This window comes from Coturnix japonica, chromosome 2, assembly GCF_054131305.1.
Source record: "Coturnix japonica strain WE chromosome 2, WE-NBRP24, whole genome shotgun sequence".
Lineage (NCBI taxonomy): Eukaryota > Metazoa > Chordata > Aves > Galliformes > Phasianidae > Coturnix > Coturnix japonica.
Window position 1 is genome coordinate 107,703,846 of NC_140664.1, and position 14,072 is coordinate 107,717,917.

The 14,072-nt window shown below is 35.1% G+C and overlaps 1 protein-coding gene across 13 annotated transcripts in view; it reads left to right on the forward strand.

Annotated features, from left to right (window-relative positions):
- Positions 1-14,072, forward strand: part of TBC1D5 (TBC1 domain family member 5) — a 283,840-nt gene that overhangs the window by 168,962 nt on the left and 100,806 nt on the right. For all 13 annotated transcript variants that reach the window (XM_085538429.1, XM_085538430.1, XM_015853783.3 and 10 more), the window contains one exon: positions 2,695-2,867. In XM_085538429.1, the coding sequence (XP_085394555.1) occupies positions 2,695-2,867 (173 nt within the window). The remainder of the gene's footprint in view (positions 1-2,694; positions 2,868-14,072) is intronic.

Genomic DNA, 14,072 nt, shown 5'->3' on the forward strand with positions numbered 1-14,072 from the left:
AGAGTTCTGAGGAAATTGGCTGACATAGTCACTAAGCCACTCTCAGTGGTATGTGAAAAGTCGTGGTGGTCAGGTGAAGTCCCTGGTGACAAGAAAAAAGCAAAATAGCACTCATTTTTAAGACAGGTAGAAAGTACAGCCTGTCAGCCTCAGCTCTGTGCCAGTGAAGGTCGTGGTCCTGGAAGCTATGCTAAGGCACATGGAAGACAGGGAGGTAATACAGGATAACTGGCTTGGCTTCATGAAGAATAAGTCCTACCTGACCAACTTGTTGGCCTTCTGTGGTTGTATAACTGCATACGTGAACAAGGGAATAGCCACTATTCATTGCAGGGGAGTTGGACCAGATAACCTTTAAAACTCCCTTCCAGCTCAAACAATTCTGATTTCATTATTCTCTATCTACAGCTATAGATTACCATTTGAATTTAGGTTTTACATAATTTTCGGTAACTACAGATAAAGCATATGAAATACAAATTTTATGAACTTATTACATAGTCACTTTTATTCTAACAACAAAGCTGTGAGATGCTTCTCAGTGCATAGCTTTTCAGAATTCAGTATATTCAAACATATCTGTTCCAATTTCTGTCACAGAAGTGATGAAGTCTGAGGCTGAATTTTGTTCCAGGAAATAACTAGGTCGGCTTACAGATTTACTGTGCTTGGGTAGAAGGTGAAAGTTTACATTGCCCTTTCTAGTCCTTTCCTGGCATAAAAAATTAACAGTGCACAGCACATGGATTAATATCTAGTTGTTTGTTCTTGTTCTTTGCAAACATGTATAATCTTTAATAATCCTTTCTTGTATGTATTCTTCTTACAATTGTGACTTTGTGGATTGGCTACGTAATAAAGTCTGAGTCTTCACAAATGAAACAATGAAAGCATGCGCTCTGAGATACGTGTTACATTTTATAGCCTCTAACAGTTGGTTTCATTACTCCCGATTGCCATTAGAAGAGCTTCTCCAGCTATGGCATTCCCTAGTGGTTAATGAGAAAAATCTGTCCACATTTTATACTTGCGCTATGTCCTAGCTTCTCTTTACAACTGTAGCATTTGTTTCCTAAATGCATGAATATGTAAGTTGTATTAATATCAAATACCAGCCTTTCCAGTGCATGTTCTGTTAGGTAATGTTCTGTGTCAGGATTTGATGATTCTGTTCCTAATACTTAATCTAAAGTTTTCAATTGCATTTCACAGATATCCCTATTTAAACTGTTAAAAGTGAATCTGATGCCGTCTTGTAAACAGCACAGCAAATCTCTGAGCTGTCTTTCTTTTTGTCTTTTTATTGTGAACTGCATTCCTTTGGGATTGATAATTTATGTTTCATGGTAGCAGTAGATGGCAAAACCTGTGTAAGATTTGCCAAGACTTAGAAACTAACAAGAAGTGTTTTGTCATGGTAATAAGTAGTGAGTATGAGTGTGGGCACAGATTCTGAATTTTAGGCAGAGACACTGCAAATCTTTTCTAGTTAAGCATTTTGAAGGATTAATTGTATTGGTTTATTTGAGCATCTTTTTGTTTGGGCTGTGTCTTTCATATAAGTTCAATGTGATCTTTTAGAGCAATTTCAGTTGTCTAAATTTACCATAATTTTCTCAAAAAAAACTGCATGAGAGGAGATAACAAACTTCTCTTACGGACTCTAGTCATTCACCAGATATCTTCATGGTGTGCCCCAAATCATGAGGCACGGACAGTCTGTGCACTGGTTATTGACTGCAAATTCTGCCCACAGAGGTTTTCATGCTTTGAATATATTTCTGTTAACGGAGTTAATTTCTGTGGTTCTAATGAACTGCATTTTGAGAGATACCATTTACTTACACTGTGCTTTTAAAAATGGCAAGCCGGCATATATTATTTGATGCTTTTAACCATGTTGATAATCTTTGTGAAATCTTCTTACTATTCCAATCTTCTTTCATCTGTAACTTTAGCATTGTTCCTAACAGGTTAATTCTTCATTTCCCTTTCCCCTATCTTTCTCTTGAAATGTCTGATTTATTTTTTTGCTTCTCACCCTCCTTTTCACATGTTTCCTATTCAGAATGCTTATGTTCCAGTAGTTTTCTTCCTCTGTTTTCACCTGTGTGTGTCATCTTACAGATTGTGACATACTTAGCACAGCCTTTGCGTCCAATCAGCTGCATTCTTATCCTTGAGTTCATCTTACTGTTCTATTTCTTTTTGGTTTTAAGGATTTTCAAATCCTTTATTAAAGATGTTTATATATTGAGATACAACCACCTGATTTTATGAGTAAGGATAACCTGTTTAGAAAGGTTATTTTAAAAATACGTTATTTGCTGTTTGAATGCAAATTATTGTCCTCTGAGGGCATATATTCTCTACAAAGTTACTATTCATCTGTATTTCTCTGCACTGACAAATACTACTTATATTAAAGCTGATTATTGTGGCTGTGAACACTTTATCAGTGTGTGAAAAGTAAAGCATGTACGTAAACTTTACTTGGAGAGTGAGGGGCTGAAATGCCCAGGGAGGGGAAACCCACAGTAGGTGCCATAGTTGTTACATGAGATTACTCTTTTGCTGGAAAAGACTATTGATATTTTTATATTTATTTGGATGCCAAAGATTGTAAGTCAACAAATTTCTTTAACATACTTAGACAGGGATGTTCATTTTTTTTCCTGTTTTCTGTGTCTGCAGGAGAAAGATGTGATGATTACACCAATGCCATTTGCAAGGCCACAGGACTTAGGCCCATCTATTGCTATTGTAACTAAAGTAAACCAAATTCAGGATCATCTGCTGAAGAAACATGATATTGAGCTGTACATGCATCTGAATCGACTGGAAATTGCTCCACAGATTTATGGACTGTAAGTGTTTGTTTCACCTTACTTAAATCCTTCTAGTTTTATTTCATTGTGAAGGATGTTTGTGTCCTGAAGTTCAGAATTAGAGGAATGAGGGTAAAAAGTACTTAACTCTTAGACCTTATTTAATTGACAGCATTACAGTAAATGAAACCACACAGATGTATTTGTGACAATGATATTCCCTCTGCAGATCAAGTCCCTACAGTTATGAATTGGAGAACTTGTAAAAGATTCCCATTGCAGTTATGAAGTACATATTCAACTGTGAATATTATCACATATTCTACCTGTGATTTTCTTGTAAAAAGTGGAGCAACATGAGACAAAGAATGGGAGAGAACAAAAATTGCCAGCATTGAATAGTTTGCTTAATTTTGTCACCTATTTACTGTCGGTGAACTTTTCCCTGTTGCAGAAATATAGGTTTGGATACTGGTAATGCAGGTTACAAGTTGTGACATAGTGATGATAAAGTGTTTGTACATAGAGTTAGCTCAGGTAGTCTTTGTTATATTAGAATGGCTCAGGTCTTTTCAGCTAGCTTTATCCCGTGTGATGCCATTTTAAGGGCCTTGTTAGGTCAGGTGTGACTTTAGAGGTGGCTTTGTCTACGTATGTTTTCAGTGTTGCATACAAACCACGTATGGCTGCAATTTTGGGGATCACAAAGCATACAACTTGCATAAACTATGAGGTATTGTGAGTTGACTGTGATTTTGAGGAAGAATTTTGCCTCCATAACCTGGAATTATAGACAGATTATTCATTTTGATCATTCCTTAAGGGGCAAGTTGTATTTATAGTTGCCATGCCAGAAACGTAAACTTGTACTTTTTCCAACTTTTTGCAGTGACTTAAAATTAACATCATTTGCCTTAAATCACCAATAAATAAATAAATAAATAAATAAAAAAGTTTCATATGTAGGACGGAATTGCCAAATGTAATTGTGAATTACATTTAACAACTTGATAGAAAATGTGAAAAGGAAGAGAAAAGGAGTCTTATTGCAGAACATAACTGCAATACTTACAAATAAAGTCTAATTTGATGTTATCATAAACTGAAATACTGCTAAGACATAATATGCCTTCAAGAGGAGAGCTGAACTGCAGACGAGTCACAGACTTATGGGGAGCATAGGAAGGCAAATGTAATTCTACAGAACTCACCTCAGTGGTTTTGATATCACTGAGCTACAGGGGGAGGAAGAATAAACTAAAGAAACTTGAGGTATTAAAAGCACAAAGAGGACAGTTTGTCATATTAAAGTTTTTGGTTTGTTTATTATTTGCATAATGTGAAGTTTTGGGTTTTCTTAGTATCTTTGCTAGTCTGGAAGAGAAAGCAGGCATTACTGATAAACTTCAGGATGGCAAAGAGTAGGTGGGCGGTATAAATAACTAGGAAAACAAAAAAGACAGTTTCTTTATTTTTCTGAAAGCTTATGAAAACACACAAAATAAGATAAACCTCAGAAATGCACAAACATATTTCGGGGCAAAAGTAATTTGTACTGTAAATATTCACTTCAGTTTAATATTTTGCCTTTCAGTAAGAGAAATAATTGAAAGAAAAAAAAATAGACTTTAGCTCAAAAACGTGGCACTGCAATAGCAGCAGAATGATGCAGTCTGATGTGGCATAAGTAGAACTGAATCTGAATAAAGGAAATTGCAGTTAAGGGAATGAATTATGAGAGAGAGCTTCAGGCTGACTATCAGGAAAACCTTACTAACAGGGAACTGTTAGACTGTAAAATAATATTTCAAAATTAACAATGGGAAAAAACATCAGAATATTTTAAAGACAGCCTTTTGAAAAGCTCTCAGAAGTGGATAGTATTGTAAAGAACAAATCTGTGTTGGCAAAAGAAGGAAAGTAGATTGCAAGTGAGGTCACATCCATCTCTGATTTCTGATTTAATACAGAGGATGGGAGAGAAAGAAAGAGCAAGGAACTTGATTGTGTTGTATTATTCTAACCTTTAGTGTTGGCTAAGCTCTTCAGAATCATAATTCCCAGTCTGACAGACTCAGATGCTGGATTTTTTCCCGCATTTAACATTTCTTAAACTATAAAAAGCATTTCTTAAACATAATAGATTATTATTAATCACTGTTTATAAACGAAGTGCAGAATTTGTGTGAGGTTTTTGTTGAAATGTATTGTTTTGCTGAAGTTCGTTGGATTTGCCAACAATGAATATTCATATGTAATCCTTCAATCACTCAAAAATACATCCAGGATAAAAGGAAGACTAAAAACTTCCTTCAAAAGATATTAATATGCTTCTGGAGAAGAGTATCGTCACAAAAGGCTTTCATTTTGTGGCAGTCTGCCCTATCCTGAGCAAGTTATCCAGTCTACTTATTTTAAAATTCAGTCATTTCTACTTTGCATCCTTTTATAGCTTTTTGTGGTAAGATAGAAATTCTTGCTTACTCTTCCTACTTTCATGAAGTTGATTTTAACCTTTAATTTTCACAAGCAGTCATTTCTTTCTCAGACAATGTGGGGACTGATTCTTCCGGGACATCAGGTACCCCATTCTGTTCTGTAATTCCATGTTCAGAAATGGTCCTTTAAAATAAAGTGTAGCTGCCCACTTCTTGAAAATATGCTCACTTGCTAACAAGAGCAATTTTAACAGACGTTTCTGTACTTGGAGTATGACTCATTAAATATCATTACTGTTCAGTGGTGCAAAGGTGTGACGCCATTTCTATGGACAATGCGTGTTACCATATTAGAGTGCTTGTTAGATCAGATAGTCCTCTGTAAACTGTCATGTCATTAGCTATGTTTTAAAAGGAATGGCTGAGTAGCCTGAGTCTATTCAGCCTGGAAAAAAAAAAAAGACTGAGATGGGATCTGATAAATGGTTATAAATATCTGAAGGGAGGTGGGAGTCAAACAGATGAAGCCGGGCTCTTCTCAGTGGTGTGTAGCAATAGGACAAGGGGTAGTGGCCTAAAACTTCAACACAGGAAATTCATACTAACATGTGGAAGAACTTATACACAGTAAGGATGATGGAGCACTGGAGCAGGTTTCCCAGTGATGTCGTGGAGTCTCCTTCTATGGAGATATTCAAGACCCGTCTGAACGCCTACCTGTGTGACCCATTGTGGGGTACCTGCTTTAGCAGGGAATTGTACTCAATGATCTCTTGAGGTTCCTACAAAACCCTCTGATTCTGTGGAAAAAAAACTTCTCTGATACTTCCTATTTTGTGAAGTTTTAGCTTATGAGAGTGTGTTTCTTTATCTTCTGGAATGCAGTATTGAGCAGGCTTCACATTATCTAGCTATCTCATATCATTGCTTAGCAGGAAGAGAATCCTGATAAGTCTAGTGAGGTGCATTAGTGCCATATTTTTGTTCTTTGGTGCTGCAAGTTGATGTTACGTACAGTAGCCTTAAGACAGGAATTTTTGTAAGTAGAAATTTTGTGAGACAGCAGATTCGTTCACTTGCAGTCAGCCACTGCATGTCCCAGTAATAATTATTCAGCTGTTATTAGTATCAGCTAAAATGGAACCAGCAATGCAGAGATAAAGACTTTAGTCCTATCATTCTTCAGTCATCTTTATTTGCCATGGAGTTTTTTGACCCTAAGATAATGTTTTGCAGAATAACATTGTTTAACGTTCCTGGTATCACTGCAAATTGCATGCAGTCTAACCGAACTATAATAATTATCTAATCACATCTAATTTTCTACTTTGTAAAGTAAAGTACAAGAATAGTTTGAAGGTAAAATTGAATTGATTACATTAACAGCTCACTGACATGCTTCCTGATAATAAACTCCTCTCTAAATAAAAACAAAAAAAAAGCTGAAATTGAACAAAAAGATTAGATACTCTTCAGGGCTGACAGTTTCAATATTTAGTTTAATTACAAAATTAGATGAGTTAGAAAAGATTAATGTACTAGATTATATGGTATTCTAATGTTAATTTCTTTGACCCTTACAACTAATTCATGTTAAAGTACAAAATAATTATTGCAACGCCATTCTGCAGTTTCTGCAGTGGGCAGTGTTTGCAGTGACAAATTAAGCAGGTCACCTTCCCAGAATGAGACAGAACAAAGGTTGAAAAAGTCTTCATATATCCATATTTTAGGACACTTTCCTCCATTCTCAGTAATTTGTAGTGGAGTATTTCTTCTAGATTTCATTTAAAAGATTAATCAATTGGGAGAGCCCCTCATAATATCATTATAACTGCTTTATGTTATGTACTGAGAGTTTCAAAGTGAGTTATATTCATATTACATCAAATGAAATTCTCATAGAACTGCATGCAATAAATACAACCAGCTCATGTAAATATATGTGATATAGTTGTAAAGATATAACACACACAATGGTAATGACAAGGCATAAATATGAAGTGCTTTATTTAAGAACAAAAATTAACTGATGGCATAAACTCACTAGCTTTTGCATCATAACTCTGATGGCAGATTATATGCTGATGGTTGAGGAAACTCTTTTAAGCACAAATCCATCAAACAAAAAAGCACTTACAGAAGTGAGTGTAAATATTTCATGATAGCTTAATCTCAGTACAAAAGAGGCCTGCTCAGAACATTCAGTGCCAATGACTTTGCCTCCCACTACCACTCTACTTTCCAATGATCAGTCAGATAGTCCAACTGCATGCTGCACTTTGAGATTCACTTTCAGCCCTTTAGGCTGATGCCACAATTATACTTCAGGAAGAAAACTATCTCATGAAGGAAAGGAAAAAAAAAAAAAAAAAAAAAAAAAAAAAAAAATGAAGAGAAGGTTACAAACCAAGTCACAAGGTACATTTGAAGCTCGCATTAGAAAGGTTATGTTACAGCAAAGTCAACAGCAGATGTGCTGCTCCACTATTACTATTCTTACTTGCTTTGCTGCGAGCACTGCTGTGGGGCATCCACCTGTTTTAGTTTCTCTCCCATGCCATTATAGATCCAAGCAGTATTCTTTTCTGTGACCATATTGGTCTCTGGAGGGAGAATTTAAAGGATTTATCCAATGCAGCAAAGAAACATAAATCATATTCATTGTTTCCAGAAAAAAAAACCTGTCACTGCTCATCAGAATAAGGAAAAATCTTTGTGATCTCCAGATAAAGTTGAATTACCCATCTTTCTAAAGAAAAACCTTTGCAGATCATGCAGGAGGCCTGGATTTGTTTTGGACTCTCACACTTCACACAGACAACAACAACATAAAAAAAAAGAAAGGAAAAAAAGAAACATAAATAATATATGGCATGGCCAAAACCAATTCCAGTTTCTCTTAGATTTTTAATCCAGCATCATCAATTAATTGGACAGCGATTACAGTGAAACCAACCTTGATCTACTATGCCTGTAGTAAGAAAGCCACCAAAATCTGGCCTTGCTATTAAAATAAATGAATGTTTAGTATCCAGCGATGATAAAATAAAGGCTAAATAAAGACAAAGTCTTGATGAACAAAGAAATGATTCCTGTTTAAGTTATGGGAAATTAATTGGGAAATTAGTACTGGTTACTGGTAGTTCTGGTTGCTTTCCAGTTATTATATGAGTCACTCCAAAAGTAATGCCTCCTATTTATTTCCATGGAAACTACAACAGATACAAAGAGAACAGTAACAAAACTTAATAAGCCAAATTCTCAACTATGCAACACCATTTTCCAACATAGTCACCACCATTAACTATGCATTTTTGCCATCAATGGACAAGAGCCTGCATGCTGTGCTCATAAAAATCCTCATTGCTATCTGGAACACGGCTTGTCTTTCATGTTGCCGTCACCAGTGCTGAAACATACCACACACCACCTCACTGTGCTCATATCCCTTGTTTGGTCTCCATAAACATCCAACAAGAATCAATGAATGTCTATGGCTACCATTTTTCCTTCATCAAGGAATTCAGTTGCACACCTCTGCTTCATCTGCACTTCCTTGTCAGGTGTCATTTTGTCTGTCACGGCAACAAAATGTAATGGAATATTGTCAGGAAGATTTAATGTCATAAATGTGCTAGTCTGTTTGTCAGTTGCTTGAAAGGGTTTAATGTCAGGTACAAAAGGTTTTTTTTAAGAAAGGTTACAATCCACTGTTGGTTCCACATATTTAAAAAAGATATAGTCTACTGGATTTTTAAATAAAATTTTTGGGAACTGACTCAGTGGTCTGAAGACTTTACTATGATTTTTTATCTCGTGTAGTGAAATAAGCATTGTAAGAAGAAAACAAATAAAGTGTCAGAGAAAAACAAAACTGAAGCTATTTTAGAAAGTCTCAGTATTATTATTTTCAGGGAGACAGGAGTTGCCTCACCTATTGTTGATGTATCAGTTATGTTGCAGTGGTTTACTAACTCTCAAAGGGTTTACTTTACGCAAGTAAATTTTGGGTAATTCTCAACTTGTCAAGGTAGATATCTGACTTTCAGGAAACAAGCAAATGGTATTTACCTCTAGGAGTTGCTTTTCTTCTGTTTTAAAATGTGACTACCTATTTTTTTTGCTTTCTAATATGACAGATAACTTTCTCATATTTTTATCATTGCTCTTTTGAGTCACTTGCCTTTTCCATTCCTGTTGAATATTAGGTTGAAAATTAGAGTGATGAGTTTTTGGTTTTATCCTTTTTCTCCACTCTCATGAGTATTACTATAGATTTACTTTAGACTTAACATTTGAACATATACATAATGTGAATGCCCACTCTATAAACAGAATGAGGGATTGGCTGAGGTGTCAAAAGTGTTCATCTGAGTTTTAGTCTCTTGCTACCTAATTATGTGCTGAGAGGATAATGAGTAGTACTGGATGGCTGTGAGGATAGAATGCAGATTTGTCATTATGTTGTTCCTTGATGCAGGTGATGTGCTTCTCATATGAAGCACTGGGAAAGAAACAAGCAAGAGGGCCTCCATTTTTACTTTCATCACACAACCATAAAAAATCAGGTCACGTATTACATAAGTCAACTTACAGACCAGTGGATATGAATAGAGTATCTTCTGAAGCCTGTGATGAAATCAGGAGAAATATACAGAGGTGTTTGGAAGTCTGCCTTTGTCTTTTTTAGTCAGTAGCTATCAAGCAGAAATTTCAGGTACCCTGTATCAAGTATGGACTTCTCCTTTTCTTATACCTAAATCACATCAGCAATTCAAGTTAATCAGCGCTGTTTAATTTAGTGCATCATTTTGTTTCTTTCAAGGGCACAAATCTTACTCAGAGGTAATGGAACAGAGGTTAAGTAGCTGTTGCAGGAAACAATTACCTCAAGCGCATGCCTAGAAATGGTATTAAGCTAACATGTCCATGTTAACTTGGTATTAGCAGGGAAGATGCAGCAGTTTGGACTTAAGCATTTGCTAACAACCAGAATATTTCCCATAGAGTCCATTCTGTGGATAATTCATGGTTTGGTTTACCAGTGCTTCATTCTCACTGCTAATTCATTACCATTCTACCTGATTCAAGGTAGAATGGACACGCATACATATGTTACCAGTGTATCCTTTATTTTCATGTGGATATGTTATTACAGCTTATAATAAAAACAATAGAACCATGTACACCATACAGGAAGGGAAGATCATCTTGTCATCAGTCTCTAAGATGAAAGCTGATACTCAAGAGTCTTGATAAAATGAAGACTAATGCACAGAGAAAAGAGATGTACAAAGAATCTACTGGAATGCAGAAAGAAGCCTCATCATCAGTAATGGCAGGACATTGTTGACACAATTTGTCGACAATTTTATATTGTAAAATTTAAAAACTATACTTTGTTCTTTAAGAACAGCTGGGATCAAATGGATGGTGCAGATAAGAGGAATTTCAATACACATCTTTGAGAAACTGATAATGATATACTTCAATGCACAACATAGTCCAGTTGGAGGCACAGGAGTTAGATTTCATTTGAAAAAAACAAACAAAAAAAAAAAACATTTTGAATAGTTATTTTTTTCTTCCACATTAGAACAAACTAAACCATTTTTTATTTTCATGGAAGAATGGTGAGAGGAATGACAGGAAACTGTATTTGAGAAAAAAGTGATAGGGAACTGCCTGGAGATGTGGGATGACTACTTCAGGGATGGGATGGTCTTCAGTGTATCTCCTTTGACCTAGGAGGCCATACTAGTGTGCAGGCTTTTCTTGGTCATTTTCATCCAAGTTCTTAGTTTTAATGGAAAAATATATCCTGAAAGCACCATGAACATGTTAACAAAAATTAATGAAACCATAATTTTGTAGTAATACAGCCAATCTGCATTTTCTCTAGAAGCCTGTGATTGTCAAGTGGAATGCAGATAACCTGCGGGGAGGGGGGACAGGGAGAGGAAGGCTATACAAAGTCAGTAATTAAAAGGAATGCTATTTTTCTGCTTTTTCTCCCCACTAAAGTTATAGTTTGCCAGCTAACCAAGTCAGCCTGTTTGTTTGGTCTGCCTGTGAACCGAGAATAGTTCTTGAGCAGTGATTTTTATCCCTATGGACAATTTTCTTTCTCTTTCCAGTCTAACCCAATGTTATAGGCTGAGATGAGGGATCTGAATAAAAAAGAAAGGTAAGGGAAATGGAAAGAATTCAACATGGAACCTATATAAGATGGATTTTTTTATTCTGAGTCTTCTCTGACATACTTAGTTTACTGGGAGTTCTTGAGTGGAGTAAACATATGTCTGTGTTTGAACTGTGTTCAATCTAAAAAGGTCCTGCTCTGAAAATAATACCATAAGCTGTGGTAAATTCTAAAATGAGCAAACTCAATAATAGCTCTCCATGACCTCGTGAACCTCTTTCCAACATCTGTTTTAGTTGTAGAAGCTTTAGCAATTTTAAAACAAAACAAAACAAAAAATCCTTGCTCCAAATACGTGCATGCCTTGACTATCTTTTAAGGTTTCAATGTGCCAATCTGTTTTTGAGCAAGACCTTTTGAAACTATCCTATGAAATATTAAAGCAGACCAGCTATATCTGAAGAATAAAATCCATTAGCACAGGTTACAGGATCAGGTTGTTCAGGAGCACTGCTGTTAATTAAGAAGCACAATTTTGTATAACTTTTGAATGTTATATGGATTGACAATCCTTATTCTAGGTAAAGGGTGAGAAATGATGTTGGGTAAAATTTCTAAAAATAGTGTTATGTTAACATACTAACACCATAAAGATCATCACAATATTTCATCACATCACACACTGAATGTGATAGCATGAGGCCTTAAATGGTTTAGTTATGTAACTTAGCAGAAAGATCCCAAAATTTCAGACATCTATTTACAGTCCTTCGTTGTTTACAGATTACACTGAAAAACTCTATGTGAGCTGTTAGATTTTCAGCTTAGGCCTTCCAGCTTATTCCTATTCTCCAAACAGGTACATGTGTCAGTGCAATGCAAGATTCACAATGTTAAATAGAGCCATATAGGATAACTCAAATCAAGCCATTTTGCCCATTGTCTTTCTTACCTCTGAGCAAAATTGCAATAGTAATCAGGCAACAGAAGAAAAGAATTCCCATAGTTTGCAACATTTCAACGTAGATATACACAGAAACATAAATAAGGACACATGTATATGTGTATAGACTGAACAGAAGAAAAAACAATAGCATCTGTGATCTTAATTCTATATATTAGTATTAACAGTTTGACATGTTACTATATAGAAAACTTGTTTAAAATAATCAAAATATTTTCATTTCTTTTCAATAACTATAATCAGAAAAACCTTTTTTAACAGTGTATTCACATATCCAACCAAAGCAGTTAGCATTACATCTTGCTTTACTGTACATCTGAGCTCTGGGAGTTTCCCACTGAAATACATCCTCTGATTTATCTTCTGTCTAAACTACTTTTTACATTATGACTGTGCTGCAGTCTTTGATATTCCCTGTGACATCATGAGACAGCTGTGTTACATTGTGTTTAAGCAGTACTAAACCTTTAAACTTTAAACGAATATTTTTCTTCTTGGAGGTATAAATAGAATATGTAATAAGCATCTGTGGGATATGCAATTAATGTCACTTGTGAGGAGAGGCCTTCATGATGCACTTGGGTTTCGGCGCTCTTAAATTACGAGCTCTTTACTACACTCATGGGATAAATTCCATATCCCTCAGATGCTTATTATGTATCTTCCATGTCCCTTAATTCCTATGAGCTGGATTAGGAGTTGTTTTGATGTTGAGGTTTATGGTAATTTAACTGGGGTGTTTCTTGGTTATCAATAAATAAACTTCAAAAGTTTAGTAATTTTTTTTTTGTTTTTCTAGCAGTTCCAATGTGGATAGCTGTAACAGTCTACATGAGGTGCTAGTTGGATGTTCTGAAAACTTTAGTCAGCTGTGCACATTAGTGTATCCATTATCTACATTTTAAAAAACATGCAAATATATAAAAGTGAAATATTTCATGAGGAAAGAATGAGCTGAAGTGTAAGGTTTGGGGGTAACCAAGATGGTATTTTCTTTTGCTTCCAAAAATCTTCCAAATAACTACTTGCCTAGAGAATAAATATTCAGTTAGTTACTCAATTATGATATTATTAATGTTCTAGTCACAATCATTATCGGGAGAGTTTGTCAAACTGGTACAGAATGGCCTAGATTAGTTATCAACTCAAGAGCAAATAAGATTTTTAAAAGACTCAATAAAGTCCAGTGATTAATAGTTATATATTCTGATTCATGCCTATCCCATTTTATCTAATTTAATAGAAGTCTAAAATGATGATTAATCCTTTCACACCAGCAGTTGCTGGTACATCCATTACATGTCCAATCTGAATTCCTCTGCCAAGGAGTTAACTACTATTTTGAACTTGGTATGAAAAATATCATTATAAATTTCATTAACCTGATCATCAAATTTAAAAAAGTCAACTCGTAAAATCCATTACTACATATCATGCATCGAAGATTAAAAACTGGTCCTCAGTGGGCAGGAATAGCCAGGATTTAATTCCCATAGCATATGTTTAAAGTGCTCATATGACATTATTGTATCTGTAATTATCAGAATTTTATGTTTATTAACCCAAGTGAATTAAGAGTCTTGTTTTGAGTAAAATTTAGCATGCATGTTAAATTGACCATTAATTCTGAGCAAACCAATGTATATGTATTTACAACAAATTAAAGATATTTGTTTAGGATATTGTAATAACTTGAG